Here is a 26863-nt window from a genome sequence, read left to right on the forward strand (position 1 = left end):
TCTCCCTCTCTTGCTATATCTTTCTCTCTCTTTCTCTCCCCCCCTCTCTTCCTCTCTCTCCCTCTCTTGCTTTCTCTTTCTCTCCCCCCTCTCTCCCTCTCTCTTTCTCCCAGTAGCCGTGGGGCGACGGCAGGGTAATCAGCTGTGAAGCGGAGCTCCAGAACGGAGGCACAGACGGCGGTGGCTAGACGCTGTACATTTCTGGCGTTGCGCTGGGCATGGACGTGGGGCTTGAGCCTCCGTCCTGGTCCAGCCAGCAGGCAAGTGCCAGCCACGCAATTCCAGCATTTCCAGCCGCCGCCGTCGGTGCCTCTGTTCCTCTGCTCCGTAGCTCCGCCTCACAGCTGATCACCCTGACGTCGCCCCACGGCTACTGGGAGGAAGAGAGGGGGAGAGAGAAAGAGAAAGCAAGAGAGGGGGAGAGAGAGAGGGACCACCCTGCCACCGCCCCACGGCATGGCTCCTGCCCGCTGCCGCTGCCGCCGCCATCACCCTCCCGCTGCGCGCCGCCCTCCTGCTGCCGCTGCCCTCCCACCAAGCCCCAAAGCTCACCTGCTGACAGGGAAGCTCCAGCCGGGCGGGGCGCCGCAGCTGCTGGAAAACTTGGAAGGCGCAAAGAAGCAAGCTCAGCTTCCGGTCTCACAACTTTTTTCTCTTCGCAAAAAGTTGCGAGACCAGAAGCTGAGCTTATTTCTTCACGGCACACCTGACCATGTCTCATGCTGCGGCACACCGGTTGGGAAACACTGACATAGACTCCAAGTAACTTGCACTGAGCCGCCCCAACTCTTCATAGAGGGGCGGCATACAAATCTAATAAATAAGAATAATAATAATAATAATCATCATCATCATAATTGTCTTGTTCAAACAGCTAGAGATTTAGAGAAAGCAAGAATTTTAACCAAGGTCTGAAACAGACTTACAATCCTGGCTTGTTCTAAATTGCAAAACCCTATCTCCCTGTTTGTGATGCAGTAAATTTAAGTAAAGTGAACTGTTTATATCTGAGCTTAATAACTAAGATAACTAATTACTACAGTATGGTATCTAAAAATAAGCCATTCTTATGTTAAGAGTTAAAGTGTTGATAATAAAATGCTATTATTAATATTGGACTATTTTTAAGTATGCATTTCTTCTGAAGGACTCATATATACTGTCACAACATTATAGAGCTGGCTGGTATCCACCTCCTGGCAAATTCAAGGATGTCAGTATGGAAACATCAACAGCTCTGTACAATTTGACCAAATGAGCTAGAAGATATTTCAAGCTGCTAAGAGAAATATTTCAAGCGTTGCTAGAAAAATCCCAGAAGTTCACTGACAGGTGCCTAGAAATGAGTTACTGGTAGTTAATAACTAGAAAATGATTTTTTTTAAAAAAAAGTTCCAAACAGGATTACAGGAAAACACTGTCTTGCATAATTGGAGGAAGTTATTTTATTCCCATCTACTTTCTAGTTAAAGCTAAAGCACATTTTAATCTTCAGTTTCTTCAGAAAAGATTCCCAAGACATCACTTTATTCTTACAAATACACTATAAATCATTGTAGCATAATAAGGTTCCACCCCATATCCAAACCCTCTATTAGTAGACATAAAAAAGGTGACAATATTTATAAGCATGCATATTGCCAAATACTTCCCCTTTTCCTTATACTCATCAGTGGAACTTTCCACTTAAGACACACCTTGCTTTATTTCCTTTTTTATATTTCTACAGAAATATAATTTCTACCTAGCTTTTACTCATCAGTATTGCATGTACTTGTGTTGTATATATAACATCAATGATCCAAAATATTAAATGTGTTTACTTGGCATAGTATTCTTCTTCAGGTGCACATCTCTTTGCTCTTTAATATACTGTATTATTCTAGTTTTTTATAGTGCAAAATGTTCAGAGTCATTGAGGTTTGGGGATATTTAAAAATCTACGTTGTCAGAGTGTGCACAGGTCTATCACATGTATCAACCCAGGAGCAAATACAGCCAACAACGGTTTGTGTCAAATAGTGGTTTTTATCTACAATAGGAATATGGTAATACTATACATACAAGCAATATCTAATCAAACAGCAATTACAGCAGGAAAGAAACTCAACGAACAAACACTCTAGCAGAGCCTCCTCTTATTACACAGGCTCTTAAAGGGATAACAGCAAAAGATCCTGCTGACTTATTCCCCTCATTGCCTCAGCTGGTCAGCTCTTAAATTATCACAAAAATAATGTTGTAGTGTAGCATGCATGTTAGAATAGGAATATATCATATTATATATATCTGGACCTCTAGCATAAAATGCTCTGCTTACCCTGATTCTATTACAGCCAGGATAGGACGGAATTAACTTGCTTAAGTCTGCATTTCTGGTGGAATTTGCAACAGGAAGACAACTGACCATAAAAAAATTCAATAAACATCTCACTGATAAACAAGTATACATCACTCCAAACAGAACGTTATATGATCAAAGGGGGAAATTTACATTGCCTGAAGCAAAACAGGATGGGACTGTGATAAAAGACTTTGACTACGGTAAACAGGAGATTGGTTGTGATAAGGCAGAAGGCTTCAGAGAAATTAGGTGTGAGAAACATTTGCTCAAAGGAAATTATTCAAGGAAATTGGTTTGTGATATCTGGGGAAAGGAAGGACTCAAAGATATGTCTTGTTTGAAGTTATGTTATTGGATGTTTGTATATCACTTGACATGTATGTGTAATTATCCCCATATGCATATGCTCCCAAATAAAAAGGGGTACACAGCTCAATACTGTGTCACATCACCCAGAGAGAAAATGTGTCCAAGTCTTCTTTCTAGGATTGGCATTCGTGAGTGACCCCCCTTGGCTGGGTTGCTCTGAGTCCCTCTGAAGACATTGTTCCACTCAGGGACTTTGCAGCACCTCAGGAAATAATGCATGTTGCTGGAAGCACAGCTAATGCATTAATTAACTACTTTAATTAAATAAATAGAGACATGTCTGAGACCTATCATTCAAGTGTCGCCCCAAAAATATTTGTTATAATTTCCTAACTGTTCTGTTAAAATAAAGTAAGATTGTTTGATTTGTGATTCGATAAGTTGTGTTAATGCAGGCTATAGAATGGTAAAACAGAAAAATAGCAACAAGTAAGTTTCATCAGTAAAATCAACCAGCAGATACTTGGGGTACATAGCTGGAACATAGAGATGTTCATATTTTTGTCAACTCTGTGAGATTACCGTACTACAATTCACTTTATATTGAACTGCCCTTAAAAGAAAATTCCACATTTACAAACTGACGCAAGATGCAGCTACTTGATCAGTTAGTTACAGGTTAGTTAATTACAAGGCAGTCCTCAAGTTCTAACAGAAATTGAGCTGTCAATTTCCATCAATAAATGACATAGTCATAAAGTGGCATGTCAGGTGACTGCATCGCTTAGCAATGGCAATCCCTGCAGTCCCTAAATACTGTTGTTAAGCAAGGGTTGTGGGTTGTCAAGCAAGCACGTTGAACTAAGTGGGGACACTCTGATTCCGCTTCATCTTAGATCAATGGGTAAAGTTTTGGTCAATCGCTCTCTCTTACTCCAATCTCTCTTCCTAGGGTGATCGTTGTGCGGAAAAATAGAAGGAAGGAGCATTATGTATGCTATACTGAGTTTGTGTACAAAGATGGGAGGCAAACCAAATAGACAAGTACCATATTTTTCAGCACTCCTCCCCCCAAAAAAGAAGGTGGAAATGTTGGTGCATCGTTCACACCAAATACAGCCATTTTTTGCCTCCTAAAGCCCTGCCCCACATGAAAATGGGTGTGCAGAGGGTTTGTGAGGTCTGCAGAGTGCGCTTGGGGGCTGGGGGAGGGCAAAAACACAATTTTTGCAAAACAACAGGCTTAAAAGGTCAATTTTTCACAAAAATGGGGTGCACAGAGGGTTTAGGAGGCCTGCAGTGTGCTCCTGAAGGCTGGGAGAAGACAAAAACTTTTTCTTCTTCTTACTAAGCTCTTCAAAAATGTGGTGCGTGTTATATACCAGTATGTCTTATTGTCCGAAAAACATGGTAAGTAATTTTAGGTTATCTACACTTGATCTTAATTAAACAGCCAAGGCATTGTATTATAAAGATCAATAGCTGTCCATAGCTCTCCATTAATTTACTCATTTTACTTTTAGAGTTACCCAAGTTAATGGTCACAATTGTGTCTTATGTTAATGAATTCAAAAAGTTAGCATAAGGGCTCTGTGAAGAAGTGCCTCCTTCCATCTCTTTTCAAATTCCTTTCAACCACTTCACCTGATGTTTTCCATTCCTGCCATACTCCACTCTTTCTGATGAAATGGGTAAAAAACAAAGCCATTCCTTCAAATGCAGTATCTTATTGCAATGTTGCCCAAATGCTTAATACATGATTGGACAGGATTTCTAAGATAAGAAGAAAGCGGGGGAAATACCTGGTTTACGGGAAAAACAGCTGTCATCTGTTGCCTCAACATCTTCTGCCTCCAATTGCTTATATCTTTTTATATATTCCTCACCATCATTTTGCAACACAGGTGTCCTAGAAGTTTAAAATAAATGATGAATTAAAATGAAAATTTGTAATAAAAATCCAGCTGACAAGCACTGAGTAATTGTATAAAGATACATATTACTTATGGGGCACAGTTTTCTGATCCAATGCTGATTTGAGAAGTTTATAAGAATCTACAGAGGGAAGCTGAACAAGTTATTAGTGCTACTAAAGTGCAGAAAGAAGAGTAACTAGCTGCCCTGAGTCCTCGGAGAGGGGTGGCATACAAATCTAATTAATAAATAAAATAATAAACTAGCTAAATCTATTAAAGAAAAGGATAAAAGGAGGGGGAAAGCTATGCAATCGTTAAAAGAGACAACCTTAACCATATAAACAACGGAATTAAGTATCTAGAAATGTCACATATGAGCAAAATTACAACTGCTGGTCATGACATATTGAGTTTAATTGCCAAGCAGAGAAAAGAATAGACATTGTTCTGTCGGGCTCTCTGGTAGAATCCTCCCGAAAATTCACAGATACAAATTTCAGACACACACACGTTTGAAAATTCAAAACAATGTTCTTTATAATGAAAATTCACTTAAACCAAGCCCTCTTTTGGTATAGCAAAGAGCAATCATCTTCAACCAAACTGGTAATTTGTACAAGTCCCTTCTGTGATACTTAGCTTGCAGCTGTGAGGCAATTCACAGTCCTTCTTCTTTCACAAAGTGAAACACACTTTGCTCTGGTTTAGTTTCAAAGCAGGGAAAAATCAGCACACAAAAAGTCAAAGTCAGTAAAGCAGTCACGAAACACAATGATCAGATAATCCTCCACAATGGCCAAACCCACAGGCTGCTATTTATAGCAGCCTCACTAATTACCACAGCCCCACCCAACCACAGGTGGCCTCATTTTCTTTGATAATAATCTCTCAGTTGTTGTTGCCTATGCATCGCTCTCTGCATGCCTGGCTGTATCATTAACGCTTGTTCTGAATCCAAGGAGAAGCTAGATAATTGATCTCCTTCTGAGCTGTCTGCCACACTCTCCTCCTCCCTGTCACTCATGTCTTCTTGGTCAGAGGAGCCTTCATCAGCAGATTCCACCGGGGGGGGGGGGGGAAACAGGCCTGCAGCATGTGGATTTCTCCCCCACATCCACAGTCCTTGGGGCAGGAGCTGGGCCAGAGCTAACCACAACAAGACATATTGCATAAAAACCTAAACTAGAGTTGTTAACTCTCTAACAATTTTGGGTTTTTTAATGACAGGGAACTAACTATTCCAGAATTCTATTAATGTCGCTAGTAAGAGAAAGTGACAGGGCATTAAAAAGGCAAGTAAAGTATGAAAATTCAAGTGGTGAAAAAATAAGATGGAGCAAAGCCACTGGAAATTGCTCTCTTGAACACAAACATTTCTGACAGCATCCCTTCACAAACCTCAATCATTTTAGGGCCTTATTTTCCACTTAAATGCCCAATTCTCGATCCCAGCATCAGTGCTTCCATAAGGAGGAATGAAAAAAGTCAAGGGAACAATTGGTCCATTGCAGGGAGAAAGTGGCAAGAAGGTGACAAGCAACAGGGAGAAAGCAGAGCTACTTAATTCGTTGTTTGCATCTGTCTTTACACAAAGGGAAAACAATCCAACCTATCAAAAACAGCACCACAAAAACCAGATTAGGAACACAAGTTGAAATAGGGAAAGAAATGGTAAGTGAACACCTGTCTACTGTAGATGAGTTCAAATCATGAGGACCGGATAGACTACATCTCAATGTTTTGAAGGAACTGGCAGACGAGATCAAGGAACAAGGCATGAATAACTCTGAGCAGAATTAAATTGATCCATGGTAGTTTCAATATGTATTGATAGCTTTACTCAAGATTTTCTTTTGTGCTTAATTTCCTGTGACTTCCAGGACTTTATTGCTAAAGTTTATCAAAAGTGAGAAAGCTGGATTTGTGCCTAAGGTAGAACTAGAACTCATAGCCTCCCAGTTTCTAGCCTGGTGACTTAATCACTATACCCAACTGCCGCTCTCTATATAGAATGGCATCACATGTAGATGATACATAATCCATCAATGCCTGGCTAACCTATGAAGCATGTTCTCCAATATAAATGCAGTACTTTAACATACATATGTATTATTCTAAAGGAAATTATAACTAAAAAGCAGCCATAGAGCACAATGCTATGGCACAGGGAGACCCAGCCGCTTGGCTATTTAATAATAGGATTAATTTCTTTTTTTAATAAAGTTTTTATTGCTTTTCTCCACAATACATCCATACATATACAGTGGTACCTCTACTTATGAACCACTCTACATACAAACTTTTCAAGATACGAACCTGGTGTTTAAGATTTGTTTGCCTCTTCTTAAGAACCATTTTCACCTTACGAACCCGAGCCCAGGTGCGTGCCCTCTCTTACTGCACGTACGCTCTCTTACTGCCACAGGGATTCCCCTGCCTTGTGACTGCCACCGCCGGGATTTCCCATTTGCTTGCTGCCCCCGCCGGGATTCCCCACCTCTGGACTGCCAACATCAACTGTTGCCAGCCGAAGTGCCTGGGATTTTCCCTTTGCTTTCCAGCGGCTGGGCTAGATGCCCCCCTTCCTCCTCCTCCTCCTCCTCCATAGCCCGCGGGGACAGCCACGCGCTCCCCTTTGTCTCCTCGGCCAAAGAAGCATCGGCCAGTTGAAGTTGCGGCCTGGAGTCCTAATCCGGCCGCCACTTTGCCTCCCTCCGCCTGATCCTCAGCAGCCCCAGCGAGCCTTCTCCGTCCGGGAGAAACCGCTCCGAGTCCTCCTCGCCCCTTCTGCCCATCAGCTGGTTGAATTGCAACTGCTCCCTCCCAGGACCCTCAAAAGCCGGCCCGGCCGCACCTGCCTCTCCCCCCTCTTGCCTGGCAGGCAACAAAGTGCTTGGGGGGATGTCTGGCTCGGGGTCCAAATTCGCCCCTCCTCGGCACCCCCAAGCCGAGTCGGCAGCTCCCTGCTTCTCTGAGCCTCCCCTTAGAAACCCCGAAGCCGGGACGCTGACGCCGTAGCTCCGTTCCACCTTGAGTGGAGCCCGCCTGCCGCCTTGAGTGGAGCCTGCCGGCTCGCCGGTAACTTTGCCTCACAAGCGCCTCACAAACTCTCCCCCCCCCCCGCCTGCAGGTGAGTGGGGATATGCGTCTCCCATTCTTTCTGCCATGCCCCCTCCCTTGGTCCTCCTCGCCCCACTGTCCCATCCCTCCCTCCACCCTTTCACCTGTAGAAAATTTTCACCTGGAATAGGGACAAAGCATCGTCCGGCACTAAAATTTAAACTTTTTCTGTTCCGTTCTCAGGCAAGCCTCTAGATGGATGGATGGATGGATAGGTGGATAGAGGGATAGATGGATAGATTATTGATAGATATCTATCTATCATCTATCTATCTATCATCTATCATCTATCCATCCATCCATCCTCTATCCATCTATCATCTATCTATCTATCTATCTATCTATCTTTCTTCTATCCCTCTATCCCTCTATGCATCTATCCCTCCATCCTTCCATCCATCCATCCATCCATCCATCCAGAGGCTGGCCTGAGAACAGAACGGAAAAAGTTTAAATTTTGGTGCCGGACGATGCTTCGTCCCAACCCAGATGAAAGTTTCCCCAGGACAGTGGGGGTGGAGGGATGGTACAGTGGGGCAAGAAGGACCGGGGGGGCTGGTATGGCAGAAAGAACGGGAGACGTACATCTCTACTCACCTGCAGGCAGGGGGGGGGGGGTTTGTGAGGCGTTTGTGAGACAAAGTTATGGGAGAGCCGATAGGCTCCACTCAAGGCAGGAGGTACGAGGAGGACTCGGAGCAGTTTCTCCCAGATGTAGAAGCCGTGCAGGGTCACCGGGGCTGCCAAGGATCAGACGGAGGGAGGTGAAGTGGCGGCCGAATTAGGACTCCAGGCCGCAACTTCAACTGGCCACTGCTTCTTTGGTCGGGGTGACAAAGGAGAGCGCATGGCTGTCCCCGCGGGCTCCTGAGGAGGAGGAGGAAGGGGGGCATCTTGCCCAGCCGCTCGGTCCCTGGTTCGGCATCCTCCACCAGCTGGCATATGACCGGCTTCCCAACTCTTCTTGGCCGAAAGCGGGCGGACAAGCTGGGCTCTCCCTGCCCGTTTAGGTGCCAGGCACAGAGCCAGGGAGCCTTGTCTGAAGCTGAAGTGCCGGGATTCTCCTTTGCCGCTGTTGTCGAAAACTTTCAAGGAGGGTGAAAGCCCCACCAGTTGACAAGCAACCAGACAGCTTCCCGCGCATGTCAATCCAACCACGAAGCTCTCTCCAGGCAGCCTCCGCTGTCTTCCCCCCCCCCTCCACCTGCTCCCGAACAAGGATCCGAATGCCGGCGGTAATAAGGCAAAAGGGGTGAGTTTGGGGATTGCACGTATTATTTGCTTTTACATTGATTCCTATGGGAAAAAATGTTTCTTCTTACGAACTTTTCTACTTACGAACCTAGTCATGGAATGAATTAAGTTCATAGGAAGAGGTACCACTGTACTTTAATTCTTAACAATATACAGCATTATACACTTCTATTTGATAATACATAAACCAATATCTTAATTTGCACTTTTTATACTTTAATTACTCACAAATTACACTAAAATTTGCACCTTTTATACTTTAATTACCTGTTTTCCCCTTTATGTCATATCACTCTTCTCCCTCTGTTCACCTCTCTTCTCTCTATCTTCTTTCTCCTTCTCTCCCACTGTCTTACTTCCCTTCTCTCCCCTCTTCCCCCCTTACTTCAATAGGATTCATTTCTGATGTTTGGCCAACGTGACATGAATCTCTTGAAAATCTGCTTCTGAGATATACGAACAAGTTCTTTTTCATGTTGAATACATCTTGCCAAGGGCATATAAAATTTTACGCATTACTGGTACCTTACTCCTTAATAGTCTACCGTATCATTAAAAACATCTTAATGTTTTGTCTAAAGATGTTATGTTCCACATAATAGTATTGTTCAAACAATATATGTCAGAAGAGTTTTCTTACAAACGTTTTCTCTTGATTACTAGAATCTGATATAAATAGAAGCGGTTACAGCGGGGTCAGGCAGCACTGGCTACTGCCCGCGCCGCAAAGGATTCCTGGGTGATCACGCCATGGCACAGTCTCATGTCATGCCCCGTGCTGGGCGCAGGGGCATAACGAAGTTTGAGGACAGGGCGGCGAGCCTTATATAGAGGCAGGCTTGCCGCCCCCATCCTCTTTTCCCTGCGGTTCGTCGGCACAATTGCATGCAACCGCCCACTCTCCCCTTATCTCAGTGTGACTAGTGGTTGCCTACGGGGGCCGAGTAGGAATTTTTGGTGGCCACAACGCACTTACGTTTCAGCCGGTTTTTTGCCTACTCCACACTGGGGGTGATTGGGGAGCAGAGTGGTTAGGGGGTGCCAGCATTGGTCGTTTCACTAGGACTAGGTCAATTGGATTAAATCCCTCTGGACACTGGGGAAGGCGGTATGGAGTGGAAAAATGGGCTAGCAGTAACTGTGTGATCTCCTTTAGAGCACCTTTTGGAAGGTGTAGGACTGCCTCTCTCCAGAAACTCAATTGCCGACCCGGGCAGGGTGAAGGAGGGGGTATGCCCTTGGGGCTCGCCTGTGCAAGTCTACAGGCGACATGCCAGGTGGAGCCTTCCCACATGCCTTGGGTGTGGCTAAGAGCAAGAAAAGTCAAGTCCAAGTTCATAGCCAAGTTCATGGTCAAGGTCAAGGCGCATTCCTTTGCTCAGCAGGGAGCTTTGCCCATAGTTGCCCAAGTATTTTGAACTTGATTTCCGCCCCATTTATTTAACCTCTACAGGTCCTGATTTAATCAATAAAGTGACCCATTAAATCCCAGCTCTGTGGTCCAGGTGTTTACTCTGGCGTCCGTCGCAAGTGTTTTTTCCTGATCCTTTTAACTGATGCCAGTTAAATCTAGGATTTGTCATAGAAAAAACATACATTCTTCTCCCTTTTCATAATTCTCCTGCCCAGTTTTTTTTTTTCAACTGAATGAAAAAGTCATAAAGAATGATAACCGAGTACCTTTATCCATTTAGTACACTAAAAACAAGAAGATTAAAACTAAGCAGCCAACTACCAAATTAATATAAATACAAATTTACATAATTAGTGAAATCAACTTTACATACTGCTCTGGATAAAACAAAATAAAAAATGAGCCTCAAGTTATATACCAGCTGAAATCTCATATATCTTTATACACCTCGTATAAAATGCATGTCACACTGGCATGAAATATCAACTATCATAACAGATACAAATGGAAAGCTGTGTCATTAATGTTATTCTTCTCCAACTGGTGTATGCAACTCCCAGATTTCTTAGCCAGGAGATATGGATAACACCAAGACAAAGGCTATTTTAAGCATTATTGTAGTCTAAGGATTCAAATGATGATGTGAGACTTAACTTGCCTGTGGCTATGTGGAGATTCTAAGTTGAACCCTCTTTTAACTCCACTTGCAGATTCTGCCATTACTTTCCTTACAGTCTTTGACTTATGATAGCAATTGGGATTGGAATTGCCATTGCTAAGCAATGTGGTTGTAAAATGTGATGTTTTGTGAGTGCATTGTTTAGCAATAGCAGTCCCAGTTGCTATTGTTACAGAGGAACCTTATGGTCATTAAGGGGTAATCTTGCATGACTACTGTAACTTCCAATTTCCTGCCAGCTTCCCCACTGACTTTGTTTCTGGGAACCTGGCAGGGAACATTAGAATTCACCATCATGTACTTGCTTGCCATTATAAACCGGATGCCAAGCACCTGGACTGTGCTCACTTGACTGCAGGGATGTTGTAACAATTTAATCTATGAGGACCAGTCGTAAATCCACATCATTCAGTGTTATTAACTTTGAATAGTCACTGAACAAATAGATGTAATTTCAGGACTACCTATATATTTATCCTTTCAAGGTAAATACTGTAGGTACAAAGAGTCTACATTCAAAATAAGGAACAACATTAGCAATCCGTTTAATGCAGTGGTAAAAAAAGTGGATGCTTCATAGTATTTTTAAAAAAATATATAAATGACAGTTGCATATATTTCATTTTCTTCATTTCTCATTCGCTACAGATTTTTCTATCAATATTGTATATAAAAACAACTGTCTCCTTTAAGCTAATATAAAACTGCTGATTAAGTTGAAGAACACTGGCTCAGTATGATAAATAAAAATATGTTTAGTAATAGAAATTGTTTAAACTGTTCTGCCTACAGATTTGAGGAAGATTTTTTAAAAAGTTTCCCATGAAATATTTTACTTATGAAAACACGTCAAATCTTACAAAGTAATCTCTTACTTGATTTCCAGACACATAACTCCATGATCTTCTAAGGATTGAATACTGAACCTTACAATATACGTATATCATTTTCTGTCCATCCTGTTTAAGTAATCTAGACTCTCAGATTGTTTACCAAATCCTTAATTATTATTTTTTTAATTTATTAGATTTGTATGCCGCCCCTCTCCAGAGACTCAGGGCGGCTCACAACAATAGTAAAAACAATATTATTGCGGAACAAATCTAATATTAAAAAAGAAGCATATAAAAACCCTATCATATTTAAAAAACCCAACAACACATACATACCAAACATAAATATAAGAAGCCTCGGGGAAGGTGTCTCAACTCCCCCATGCCTGGCGGTAAAGGTGGGTCTTGAGTAATTTACAAAAGAAGGGTGGGGGCAGTTCTAATCTCCGGGGGGAGTTGGTTCCAGAGGGCCGGGGCCACCACAGAGAAGGCTCTTCCCCTGGGGCCCGCCAAACGACATTGTTTAGTCGATGAAACCCGGAGAAGGCCAACTCTGTGAGACCTTAACAGTCGCTGGGATTCGTGCAGTAGCAGGTGGTTCCGGAGGTACTCTGGTTCAATGCCATGAAGGGCTTTAAATATCATAACCAACACTTTGAATTGTGACCGGAAACTGATCAACAGTGAATCTAGGAAGCCCCACGATAGCTCTCGCGGCCGCGTTTTGCACGATCTGGAGTTTCCAAACACTTTTCAAAGGTAGCCCCATGTAGAGAGCGTTGCAGTAATCGAACCTCGAGGTGATGAGGGCATGAGCGACCGTGAGCAATGTCGCCCTGTCCAAATAGGGCCGCAACTGGTGCACCAGGCGAACCTGGGCAAATGCCCTCCTCGCCACAGCCGAAAGATGATGTTCCAATGTCAGCTGTGGATCGAGGAGGATGCCCAAGTTGCGAACCCTCTCTGAGGGGGTCAGTAGTTCCCCCCCCCCGGGTGATGGATGGACAGATGGAATTAATCCTGCAGAATTTTAGTTTCTTGATTATTCGGTAGAATGGCTCACATTATCCAAACTATGCATTTTTTTCTAACCTAACTTATCACCATTATTTACTTTTCACAATAACAAAAGACTTGTTATTGACCTGGCAACTATGCCAGCAAAGAGATGGCAAAGAACATTTTAATTCTGTCTGAAAATTTGCAAAGGCATTCTGTCATTCTATATCCAACTCCTTTCTCCACTTTTTATAGCATCACACACAATGCAATGTGAAAACCTTCCAACTGAGGATGATTAGTACTGGCATTTGAATTTTTCCAACATACAAGCAATATCAGCTTTAATAACAGACATAGATGTCACCCTTTATACAGCATGACATCCAGACCAGATTTGCAAGACTATTTTTCAACAACAGTTCAATTCAACACTTTTGGAGGTGAGACCAAGTTTTTTTTTTTAAAAAATAGACTATTGCCACAGAAAACTATATTGACTGAAAAACGGAATTAAGATGTATTCCATATTTGTTCTTTATAGTTGTAGCTTAGCAAGAAATTCAATACAGGGAATAGCAAATTTGCAGAGATTTTTTGTGTGTGTGTGCTAAGAAAAGATAACAAATGTTAAGAGTGGAAATCACTCCAACCTTAACCAAGCACAGGCAAACTGATAGAGAAAGTATGTACAAGTACAGAAGTAAATTATAGGATCAGATATGAAACGCTTATTTTTTCAGCAGAGTTAAAATATAACCAGGGCCTCAATTCTATGGTGAAACAAATGTTTGCATTAACAGGACCCCCATATTCCAGATTCTGATGGAAACGATGAATTAGCAGATACAATTACAGAAAAGACAGACAGTACCCAAATCTTTTTCTTTCTTTCTTTCTTTCTCTCCTTCTCTTCTTTCTTTCTAACTATATTTTGGAATTGCCCATCTTCCTCATAGAGGAACTCTGGATGGTGTACTATGGTTGCTCTACCGCTGTATGTATGTATGTATGTATGTATGTATGTATGTATTTATTTACTTACTTATTTATCTATTGATTGATTGATTTGATTTGATTTGTATGCTGCCCCTCTCCGTAAACTTGGGGCGGCTAACAACAGTAATAAAACAACATATAACAAAACTAATATTTAAAATAACTAAAAACCCTTATTAAAAACCAAACACACACAAATATACCATGCATAAATTGTATAGGCCTGGGGGGAATGAATATCTCAATTCCCCCATGCCTGACAACAGAGGTGGGTTTTAAGGAGCTTACGAAAGGCAAGGAGGGTGGGGGCAATTCTGATCTCTGGGGGGAGCTGATTACAGAGGGTTGGGGCCGCTACAGACAAGGCTCTTCCCCTGGGTCCCGCCAAACAACACTGTTTAGTCGACAGGACCCGGAGAAGGCCAACTCTGTGGGACCTAACTGGTCGCTGGGATTTGTGTATGTTATTTAAACCCAGCAGATTCACATTCAATGAAGCATAATTTAGTGCAAATGTATGAATCCCACTGCAATTACTGATCTAGATGAAGAAAGAATCTGATGACATGATGTAAGGCAACTTTTAAGTTCACTGACACCTTGAGAGCAGGATGTTTTTTTTAAAAAAAACCATAACTTTCACATAGATTTTCTGAAGTGCTAGTGCAGGGGTGTCAAACTCGATTTCATTGAAGGCTGCATCAGGGTTGTGTTTTACCTTGTGTTCTGCCGGGCTCTATGGTATGAGTCTCCCAAAAATTCAAGGGTACAAATTTCAGACACACACGCACACGCACACACACACACACACTTGAAAGTTCAAAAACAATGTTCTTTATCACAAAAATTCAAAAGAAACAAAGCATCCTTTTTGTATTGCAAAGAGCACTCATCCCAAAACAACCTGGTAGTCTGTACAATCCCCTTAATCAGTCCTTAAGTACATAGCTAGCAGCTGTGAAGAAACCTCACAGCCCTCCTTCTTCCACAAAGTGAGACACACACTTTGCTCTGCTTTGGTTTCAAAGTCATGAAAAATTAACAAACAGCAAGGCGCAGTCCTGAATAACAACGATCAGATAATCTTCCACAATCTAGCATGCTGCTATTTATATCAGCAGCTCTAATTACTGGAGCCCCACCCAAACACAGGTGGCCTCTCTTATCTCCTGTAATATTTCCTCAATTGGTCTCTTCTACGCATAACTCTGTGCCTGCATGGGTCTAACACTTCCTCATCCGAATCAACCGAAGATAATGGAGATTGGCTTCCTGGGCTGTGTGCCAAGCCCCCCTCTTCCAAGTCACCCCCACCTTCTTCGTCCGAGGACAGCAATAAAACAGGCCTATGACATGTTGATGTTTCCCCTGCATCCACCTCCACATTCCTTGGGGCAGGAGCTGGGCCAGAGCCAACCACAACACCTTGGAAGGCCAAGGGACTGTGGCCGGAGGGTGTGGCCATAGTGGGAGTGGCAAGCTCAACATCACTCATGTCGGGGGCACCCATGGTGGCCAAGTGTTAAGGCAGGACTTCCCTGAGACCTTCCCTCTCATTATAACCTTCCTTCCATCTCCCTTCTCCTTCCTTCTGCTCTTTCTTTATTTTTCCTTCCTTGCTCTCTTCCCATATTTTCTTCTTTTTCTTTATCTTTCCTCTTTCCCTTTCTTCTTTCCTATCCCTTCTTGTATGCTCAGATTCAAAAGGGAAACATTTCTCCTGTGTTTTGTTTTTAGTTTGAGTTTGTTTTGCTAGCCCTCTGCCAGGAAAAATGGAGCCCACACACACATACACATACAATCAAGCTCCATTTTTGTTGGCAAATGCACCGGGGGGCCAGTTCAATTCTGTTTCCAGGCTAGTCCCATGGGCCAGATCTAAGCACCCCGTGGTCCAGATCCAGCCCACGGACTTTGAGTTTGACACGCCTTGCACTAGATGTATTCCTTAAATACATTCTTTAGGTCAGGAAAAAGAATTCACAAACTTGATAATAGCTATGGACTATAAATAAGAATTTCACTTATTCATTTTAGCAGAGGGATTAATGCAGCCATAAACAATATATATTAAGAATCTCTCTGTACATTAATTAATAGATAGTCTTAGACTGACATAAAGTTACTTGAGATGAGTTTACGTACGTCGTGTTAATTTTAGTGCATATACATGTATTGATCTAAGATGACTAGGTAAACTAGGTGGTGCAATAATCTCTCTTGTCACTAATTTGTTATTGTTAGTTGCAAAGTCATTTCCAACCCATCACAACCCCATGGACAACATTCCTCCAGGCCTTTCTGTCCTCTACCATCCATCCCCCGTGAGTCCATTTAATCTCACGCCTGCTGCTTCCATGACTCCATCCAACCAACTCATTTTCTCCCGTCCCCTTCTTCTTTTGCCTTCAATTGTTCCCAGCATTAAGCTCTTCTCCGGTGAGTCCTTCCTTCTCATTTGGTGGCCAAAGTATTTGAGTTTTGTCACTAACACAAAGAAGCAAACTACAAATTCAGCCAAAATTGCTCCAAAGTTTAGTCCAATGACAAAAAGCAACTGGGTTATTTATAGAGACAACAGGGCATAAAAATACAGCAGTGAACTGTGACCTACAGCTATGCACATCCAAGCATCACATCATCCAACCGACAGTTTTACTTTAGCTGGGAGCACATCTGGCTTGGTTTCAGACTACGATTATTCATATGACTACAGACAATACATTTAGCATCCATAGAAAGCTTCTGAAACTGTCCTCACTGGCTCAAGACAAAGTCTCTATGGAAAGGCAGAAACTCTGAATGGGCTTTGTGGAGAGAATTTCAGAGAAATCCATGTCAGAGGGTTCTAAAATTTTAAAAGCTGGGATAATAAAATTTTAAAAGCTGGGATAATACACTTTTCTTAAGTGAGTAAAATGAGGAATACTTGTCTCAGACAGAACACACTGGAATAAACAATCACCACATCAAGCAGAACTCATCTATATTCTTGCTGGTGAAATAGATTCTTTTCTACAACTACAGTAAGTAAAAGAATAATTCTAATTTTTTTTAAAAAACTGATGCACTAAAATATAAATTTCTTAAGAGTTATTCCAAATATCCATGAATTTTGGGATTCCATAAAAATTAACATTTTAATTGCATATATTTGTTAGTCTGCTTTAAATATCTTTGTAGTTTTTGTAATTTTTTTTAAAAACTTACAAATAAACTAATCTTTTCTCTAAAATCTCTCATACCAGATGTTATTTTATAGATATTATCTACATTTTGAATTGTTTTTTTGCTTTGTTTACATTTAGATTGAAGAATGTACAGAATAGTATAGCTTAAATTGTCTTTGTTTTAGAAAAGAGAAATACTGAATTGAGATGGACTTAGCCAGTTCCTTCAAAAGGTGCTACAAAAATTAAATATACCTAGTAGAGAACGAAATAGAATAAAGCCAAGGTAGAATATTTTAAGTATCAGACTGGTTTCTGGGAGAAATACAACTGCGTTTCGATTGCACTATTACTGACAGCACAATCCTATGCCTGAATATTCAGAATTAAACTCTACTGAGTCCATTTAAACGTGGATACATTTGCAGTTTAAAATTGGGGAAAATGGGTAACATTACAAAATTTAACAATCAAAGTTGAGTGAGAAATCCTCGAGAACCAACTTTCCAACTCACCTTTTAGCATTGGTATGTGCATGTGTCTTTTTGCTTCTATTTTTTAAATAGTTGCCAAAATGCCATTCTTTGGCTGGATGAAATGGCCAAAAAGTTATTCTTACAAAAGTGGACAATACCCTAGCTCAGAAGTTGTGACAAGGACACTTCTGAGAGAACTAAAATGGCATTTGAAAGAGCGTGAACGGCTGATACAAGAGATTGAAAGTGGACACAAAATTCAAACACCTGAAAGTGATTACAGTGGAATAAGGAGCTACCAAAATCTTCAAATAACTATTCCAGCTACTGAACAAAAGCAACTTGAAATTCTTTGCTCTCAAATTCAACCATGTCAAACTGGAATCATACTCAGCAGGTAAACCTATTTTATCTATGCAGTATCACATAATCTTCAGGAAAAGATCCCCATTTTTGCAGTTTTATATTAAATGTTATTCCTATAAGAAAATTATTTTAAATTAATTCAAAACTAGCATGCTTCAAAATTAAAAGAATAATTTGGTATGAGTTCAAAGAAATTAACTTTCTGGCAATATACGCAACCTTATTCATAAGACTCTCTGTATTGGTTGTGACATCTCAAAAAGCATTTGCTAGGATTTTATTTATTTAATTAAATAGCATGCAATGAAGGAAATTCCAAGATATGCCCACAAAATGTAATAGAAAAAGAATATGCCTTCAGCTTTACTTCTGAGCTTGGCAAACAAAATGTAACAGTTCACCACACACCACTTAAATGCTTACTACATATTCACAGCTCTAATATTTACAGCACTAATTTGTTTGTTCCTTTTGCTAAATATTTGCCTACGTATTCATCAACTACATTTTTATCCTGTGCCCAATTTTAAACTCTGCACGGTATAATTTTCATTATAAACTAGTAAACCTGATTCACATTTGTTTCATGCAATTTTGATAATAAGACTGATCACAAAACAAGTTTCCCTACAATTCTTCAACATACACACACACACATACATCAACCTGCACATATAGCATATGAATATTTTTTTTAAAAAAACAGAACAATTCACTGATTTCTCTCTGATCCTAGAAAAGGGCTCCAGGGAAATGTCAGTTTGAATCAACTTGCTTGGACAAATTGGATAAGGAAAAAAATGCTTCACAAGTTTGTATTGCAAACATAATTCTTTTCTAATCCTTTTTTTTCCTTTTAAAAAAAGCATTGCTAAAAAGGATAGTAGTATATCATCTCTCCCCCTAGATTTTTAACAAAGTTGAATACAGTACATGCTAATAGAATTCAGGCTGTTTGCCTTTTTTCTTTTATTTTTTCTTTCCTTTTCTAGATTTCGAGAGGCTCTAGCAGAAAATGATGTTTTGCCCTGGGAAATTGTTTATTTATTCAAACAAGTTTTAAAAGAGTTCCTTACTAATCTTGAGAAAGAAGCTCAGCAAGATCAACTGGCTGATGCTTGGAATACAAATTGTTCCAGCCAATTTGCAGCATCCAGCACCAACTCCAGGAAAACAGACAAAGAAGAAATCCCTACTGTATCCAGCTATGTTGACAAAAATACACAAGGCATCCTTCCAACATTCTCCCACAGAATCTGGGATCTTCCCTATTACTACCCATCAAGTTAATTATTTTTTCTTTCGCTAATACTCATTCTGCTTGGCTGTAATCATTCTGTAATGATTCAGTACTCCAAAATTATCTTCCCATCCTCATAAATGCAAATTTAAACTTAATAACAATTACAGTTGGCATAGGGCTTAAATAGGACGGATGCTTTATACTAATAGTGTCACATTAAGATCCTTCTTATAGCAGAGATTTTTTAATGGAGGTTTTATCATTTTTCTTAGCATTAATCCTGCATGGTTGCAGGGTCCCTTGTTTTCAGTGCATTCACCCAATTATTAGAGCAAAACCTAACAATGCATGATGCCATGAGGGTTTTTGTGTATCAGCTGTATTGTCTTGCAGCCTGAGATTGATGTGGGCTGAAAGGGAATGACTATTCCACGGTCACTCAGCTGATTTCTGGGGACTAAAGAAGGACTAGAGGCTGGCTATTGTTACTGAGTCCACCATCATAATTGGCTACGTTGACTGTCTTCAATATCATTCATTTTTCCCCTCTAAATATGCAAGAACAAATTAAAGACTTATTAATGTCCTGACTAATGTCAGGTGAAAGAAACTGAAAGATTTCTATCCTGAAATTTGTTTACACAATGCAATATTTTCAAAACAAAGATGTTGAACTCAAATCTGAAAACTTAAAAGAAAATAATAATTCATTTTCTAAAAGATCCTGCTTTTAATAAACTGGAAACAAATACGTTCTATGAAGGCCTAAAGCAGGTCACAACAGTAACACCATCTTTTGCCTTTTAAACAAACAAACAAACAGAAAAGAGTAGTAAAAGATGCCAAAGATACAGTAGCATCCAAAGGGCACTTTTTTATATAGACACTTTGGAAAAATGTGTGGATATTTTAAGATTTAACCACAGATTTAAAACAAATATATATTTCTTCCTTTTCTAATGGCTACAATGTGCTCTCCACAATTCACTGGCATGAGACTACATCTGGAATATTGTTTCTTAACCTCGGCAGCTGTGTGTAGATTTCAATTCCCAGAATTCTCCAGCCAGCTAATAGAGGGGGTTGAAGTCTTCACATTTTAAATTTACCATGCTTGAGAAACACTGCTGTGAAGGATGCAAATGGTGGCCAGACTAATGCTGGAGTATTATTTGCATTCACACAAAATTAAAACCTGAAAGAAAGGGAAGGGAATCTGCATCAAAGCTTTATTTACATCCTGCAGAAATTCAATTAAATCCATCTATATAAAGGATTATCTGAAATGACATTCATTCACAGGTTGTTTTAAAAAAAGCCAAAAATCCTTGATAAAAAAAAGCAGATAAATACCCAGAAGCAATACACTGAATTAGATTTTATGCTGTAATTTTTTATGAAAAATAAAATCTAGATTTGCAAAGGGGATTTTTTTAAAAATTGCTAAAATAGTACTTTTTTACCAAATGATGTTAATTTTTTTGAAAAATCATGATTAAATTTACATGAGAGAGAGGGAGAGATTTGTACGAGAGTTATAAATGGAACTAAATGAACATTCTTCTGCCAGTGTCATATCTACAAGTGCAGAAATAGTTAGTTTCCACAGGATTAATTTCAAAAAATGATCATAACTTTAGAATGTTAAATCAAATGGCTCAATATATACAGGAAGCTGAACCAAAATATGGTTGGTTAATATGTGTTGTATAAATTTATTTAACAATGTTGATTTGGGAACCTCAACTTAGGCTCTACACTGAAAGCAACTGAACTATTATGAAAATTAGGAAGTAGTAGAAAAAGAGGTCTTGAAGGTGTTTTTCTCCTTAGCATTCTTTTGCTTCACTGTCTGCAGACAATATTATAAAACTCTAAAGTTTATTTATTTATTAGATTTATAGAAGTTAAAGCAACGATGAAAAATATTTTAAAAGCTGGTTAGCATACTCTTTGAATAAATCTCATTTGATAAATGTTGTTAAATGTATTGTTCTTCAGGATTCAAACCCTAAGTTAGAAACAGGCAACAAGGAAAAAAATTATATAAGACTGAAACATTTTTCTCACTGTTTCTCCATAAAGAGTTCCCCTTAGTTTTATTTAAGGTTAAAATATTTGTTACTTTACAAAAACACTGTGATAATTGGAACAGGCTAACTTACCTCAGAGGATGTTAAGTAATATAGCTATTCATTTTCAAATCTCCCTATAAAGAGACATTAGACTACAACCATGAGCACTTAGAATTTAAAATTCTATAAACAGTTATAGTCTCATGAGAACTATAGCCATACAGTAATTTTATATTTGCAGAGCAAGATAATAGTTGAGATGAATACAGTAGATCAAATCCAAGATCCAGGCCAGGGTTTAATCCCACAATAGACAATTTATTTCTTTGGATAGACAGGGATGAATGAATTCTCTAAGAATTACTAGCATGCTATATATATGGTGCTTATTTAATGGCTGAATACACACATAACCCCTACTGTGGCTTGGGTTTAGTCTGGTGTGTTGTGTACATAACCAACTGTATTTTATTAAATAAAGCGTAAGAAAATTGAGATTTATTGCTATATTTATCTGTGAACACCATCAATGTTTTTAGTAAAACTGAAGTTCTGGCAAGGTGAGATTGACAAACTTTAAAAAATGTTTAAAACCAAGACCAAATAGACAAATATGCTGTTTGAAGTTTATACAACCTGGCCAAGTTGAGTCCAATTTAAAAAGAAGCCATTTCCACTCTTATTTCTCCCCGCTGTAAACAAGAAAACAGCACTATATTCTTTGAGGTTCTGACCCTTTAATAGATTCAAGTTGACTTTTTATAATCCCAATACATTTTTAATACATTTTTGGGCAGCACAGAGATTATATTTGTAATTGCTTTAATGCTGCTTACTTTACAGAAGCTGGTTCCTATTCAGAAACAAATGCGTTGCAGGTTCTTCAAACTTGTACTGTATATTACACAATTCGCAATTTGAAGTAGGCCACCATTAAGAATATTAGGGGTGGGAGGAGGAAGTGTGGCACTATTTTTAAAAACAAACCATGCTTAATAATGTTAGAATAGAATAGAGTAGAATTATCTATTGGCCAAGCGTGATTGGACACACATGGAATTTGTCTTTGGTGCAGATGCTCTCAGTGTACATAAAAGAAAAGATACATTTGTCAAGAATCATGAGGTACAACACTTAATGACTGACATAGGGATTATATGTAGTATGTTAGTACAACTTGTGCAACAGTGTGAAATGTTATTTATTGATGGAAGGGGCTTAATTTCTACCATTCAATAGCAAAGAACCTGAGCAGTTTGGGACCTTTTCTAAGCAGCTCGATGGAGAAACTAGTTTTGCTGCAGGTCCCGGCCTACTTACGCGTTAGCAGCAGGTGCCGGCTCCTCCACAGATTCCACGAGGGGATGAGCCAAGCTAGCATCCCGGACTTCGCCCCCCAGGAATTCAACCCCACTAACCGCTTTGCCAATTGTGAACCAATCGTTGATCTGATCCACGGTGAGTTTTCGCAACATGGCTCCACCATAAGCAGCCGCGGGGGGGGGGGAGAAGAAAAGTATCCCTTCGCTTCGCCAGCCCACCGCCCCGAGCTGAACTAATTCGTGGGCCCCGCCCGGCTACAGCCACGTGCCTAATTAGGCCTCGAGATTCTCTGCACTTGTTCAGCCAGCCTGCAATTGGCCTGCTTGCTTTCTGGTTACAGTAGTACGATTTCGGTTTCCTAGTTTGGCATCGCATCTCCTGCGCACGCTGAAGATGCACTGAAAATAAGCTTTATTTCTAAGAAGGACGCAGGGTTGCGATTGGAAGCAATTCCGATTGTATTCGGTGTAGACTACCGCAGGCTTACAGAGAAAGTACACGCAAATACGGAACGAGTTAGGTTTCCATGTCATCCTTCATTATTTAACTCAGTTTTCTTAATATACGTGTGTGTGTGTGTGATATATTTCTTTATTTCTTTATTTATTTTATTTCTTTATTGGATTTGTATGCCGCCCCTGTGTATGTATGTGTGTAACATATTTTTTGCTGATAATGAAAAAGAAGGAAGACATATATATATATGTCACATTCACCATCTTCAGACTGAAGTTATTGTCTTCTGCTGAAGAATGCAATTTTTCTAAAATGTCCGAAGACACTCAAAATATTACATGGGAAAAAACCCAAACTCACAACAATCCACATAACAATACCGGTGAATAGATAGATAGAGAGAGAGAGAGAGAGAGAGAGAGAGAGAGAGAGAGAGAGAGAGAAGTGAGTTAGGGTTTATGTGAAACACACATAAATTGTATGTGTGTGTGTGTATAGTTACATACACACACACACACAATTCATGTGATTCCAGTTGCATTAAATTGCAGTTGTGCTTGTGTAACTCATTAATTGGAGTTTAGCCGGCCTTTAGTTAATGGAATTAACCCAAATGGCTGCATTTGCACAAATCAACCATAAGTCAATTCCAGCTGGGTTCTTCCAACATACTGAGCCATCAACTAACAATTCACATTTTGGCTTTGATTTCCCAGAACTCCTGACCAGTAATTCTGGAATTTGTTATCACATGCAGATTTACAACTTCTGGCTTTAGCACTTCAAATCTACAGTGGTCCCTTGACTTTCGCAGGTCCGACTTTCGTGGAAAGACTATACCACGTGTTTTCAAAAAATATTAATAAAAAAATATTCCGCGTTTTTTTTGAACATTTGAACGTTTTCCCGCGGCCGCCTGGTGTACAGTACTGTGCATTTTAACTCTCCTCCTTCCCCCCTCCCCAACCCAGCCATACTGCTTCTTTAAATAAAAGCTCCACTTCCACCCCAGCTTCACGATCCCTCACCTTTAATTCTCAGAGCGTTGGTACACTCCACTTGAAGCTGAGCCTTACTGCCACCCGCCGCCGCCGCTGCCTCTTCTTCCCCCACCCACCTAAGCCGTCTCCCTTAGTGGTAGCATCCAATCTCCCAGCTGACCAGCTTGGAATCCCGGCTTCAAGTCTTGGCCTGGATCCCTCTTGCCTTGAGCTTCCCCTGCCCTGACCCTGAGCACAGGTGCTGCCGTCGCCGCCATGGGAGACGCCAGCAGTGAGCGAAGCAAAGTCCCCAGCTTGCCGCCCCGTTGCCCCTGCGGGTTCTGGGGGTAAATAAAACCAGGAATGGAGGAGGGAGGGGGAGGAAGGAAGGGAGAGAGCATCTCTACTTCGCGGAAATTTGAGTTTCGCGGGCGGTCTTGGAACATATCCCCCGCGAACATCAAGGGACCACTGTATACTGCATATTTGAGGAACTTCTGACATGGATTGGAGGTCTTCGGTCACATCATTCAGGGCACCCTGACAGTTGATGAGAGGGATGTTTGCCAGATTTTGCCACACTAAGCAAGTCAAGGCATGTCTTCTGGCTGTTTTTAAACCCAGAATTACTGTAGTCTTCATTTTTTTTTTAAATCCTTAAAGAAACCCACATAACATCTAAACAGGCTGAGCTGGAAATCAGGATTTTCTTTCTTCATTCAACTCTAGGGAGTAAGCTGATCTCACTTTCATAGCTGGGTTGAATTCTTTATCACCTTGCAAACCTGGAGATAGGAGAAGTATAACCTGAAAGAACAGTTTCTCCATGCCAATTCTCCAAGCCAAGCCACTCTAAATAACTGTCCCCAGATCACAATGCAAAACTTGCCCAATAGGAGCTGATTTGACCTTCCAGGAATCACCAGACTATGCTTTTAATGGAATATTTGGTGAACCATACTAGATTATGACAAGCAACAAAAAAAGTGTAAGAAAAAGAAAATATACCTGTGCAATTATGTCTCTCTTAGGTATGGGTTGGATATATTGAAGGCCTTACGGGTAGTGTGCCTTAACAAACATTTGTTTCACAACCATCAGAAGTTATGACAGCACTAAAAAAAGTGACTTATGACTGATCCTTGCATTACAACTGCAGCATCCCCATATGCAGATGATCAAAATTCAGGAGCTTGGCAACCACCACTAAATGCTCTGTCTTACACATTGGTAAAAAGAATCAGAATATTAAATATAAACTTGGAAGAATTGAACTTATTGATAACCCTCAATCTGTCAAAGACCTTGGAGTACTCATATCCAATGACCTAAGTCCTAGAGCCCACTGCAACAACATTGCCAAAAAGGCTTTAAGAGTTGTTAACCTAATCCTTCGCAGCTTCTTCTCTGCTAATTTTGAACTGCTAACAAGAGCTTACAAAACATTTGTCAGATCATTGCTAGAATACAGCTTGCCTGTGTGGAACCCACATTGCATATCTGACATCAAAACAATTGAGAGAGTCCAGAAATATTTCACAAGAAGAGTCCTACATTCCTCTTCTCACAACAAAATACCTTGAACTTCTTGGTTTAGACAACTTACAACTCCGTCGTCTCCGTTCCGACTTAATTATACTTCATAAAATCATATACCAAAATGTCCTACCTGTTAATGCAGGGGTTCCCAAACTTGGCAACTTTAAGACTTGTGGACTTCAACTCCCAGAATTCTCCAGCCAGCTGGAGTTGAATTCTGGGAGTTGAAGTCCACAAGTCTTAAAGTTGTCAAGTTTGAAGACCTCTGTGTTAATGACTACTTCACCTTCAACCTCAACAACACACAAGCACAAAATCGATTTAAACTAAATGTCAACCGCTCCAAACTTGACTGCAAAAAATACGACTTCAGCAACAGAGTAATCAACGCCTGGAATGCACTACCTGATTCTGTGGTTTCTACTCCTAACCCGAAAACCTTTAACCTTAGACTATCTAAAATTGATCTCTCCCCCTTTCTAAGAGGTCTGCAAGGAGCGTGCATAAGCGCACCACTGTGCCTACCATCCCTGTCCTATTGTCTTCTTTTGTTACTTTTTACCATTACTTATCTAATGTTGTATTTGTACAAATTATCACCTTATAATTGTTTGACAAAATAAATAAATAAATAAAATAAATAAATAAATTTACAACAGATTAAGCATCTATCAGCTATCATGGGCTTTCCTAAATACGCCCATGTTACACCAACACTCCGCAGTCTGCATTGGTTGCCAATCAGTTTCCGATCACAATTCAAAGTGTTGGTTATGACCTATAAAGCCCTTCATGGTACTGGACCAGAATATCTCCGGGACCGCCTTCTGCCACACGAATCCCAGCAACCAGTTAGGTCTCACAGAGTTGGCCTTCTCCGGGTCCCGTCAACTAAACAATGTCGTTTGGCGGGACCTAGGGGAAGAGCCTTCTCTGTGGCAGCCCCGACCCTTTGGAACCAACTCCCCCCAGATAACCCTAACCCACCCTCCTTGCCTTTCGTAAGCTCCTTAAAACCCACCTCTGTCGTCAGGCATGGGGGAATTGAGACTTTCCTTTCCCCCTAGGCTTATAAAATTTATGCATGGTATGTCAGTATGTATGATTGGTTTCTTAAATTGGGGTTTTTAAAATTAACTTAAATACAGTATTAGATTTGTTTACATTGCATTATTATTGCTGTTGTGAGCCACCCCGAGTCTACGGAGAGGGGCAACATACAAATCTAATCATATATATATGATGGTCTTGGTATATTCGGGGTTCTTCCCGTGTAGGATTTGGAAATTTCTGGCGATGTTTTGACGAGGTCCACTCGTCATCTTCAGGCTGGTATTTCTGTCCTTGTTCTAGGGCGAACACAGCGAG

At 40.5% G+C, this 26863-nt stretch overlaps 2 protein-coding genes across 3 annotated transcripts in view; one reads left to right on the plus strand and one right to left on the minus strand.

The window, feature by feature from the left end:
* The window catches only part of TDRD9 (tudor domain containing 9), a 99538-nt gene extending 76629 nt beyond the window's left edge, over positions 1-22909 (minus strand). Inside the window, exons 1-2 of one of the 2 annotated variants that reach the window (XM_070751516.1) lie at positions 22518-22909; positions 4456-4562 (exon numbers count right to left, since the gene is read on the minus strand). In XM_070751516.1, coding sequence (XP_070607617.1) covers positions 4456-4562; positions 22518-22672 — 262 coding nt within the window. In that variant the 5' untranslated portion in view covers positions 22673-22909. The remainder of the gene's footprint in view (positions 1-4455; positions 4563-22517) is intronic. The other variant, XM_070751523.1, reaches the window with a different exon arrangement.
* Positions 17612-19182, plus strand: RD3L (RD3 like). Its single transcript, XM_070751532.1, has 2 exons — positions 17612-17910; positions 18872-19182. The coding sequence occupies exons 1-2, from the start codon at positions 17612-17614 to the stop codon at positions 19167-19169; spliced, it is 597 nt and encodes a 198-aa protein (XP_070607633.1). The 3' UTR covers positions 19170-19182.
* Positions 22910-26863: the final 3954 nt, after the last annotated feature.

This window comes from Erythrolamprus reginae, chromosome 1 (assembly GCF_031021105.1).
Source record: "Erythrolamprus reginae isolate rEryReg1 chromosome 1, rEryReg1.hap1, whole genome shotgun sequence".
NCBI lineage: Eukaryota > Metazoa > Chordata > Lepidosauria > Squamata > Dipsadidae > Erythrolamprus > Erythrolamprus reginae.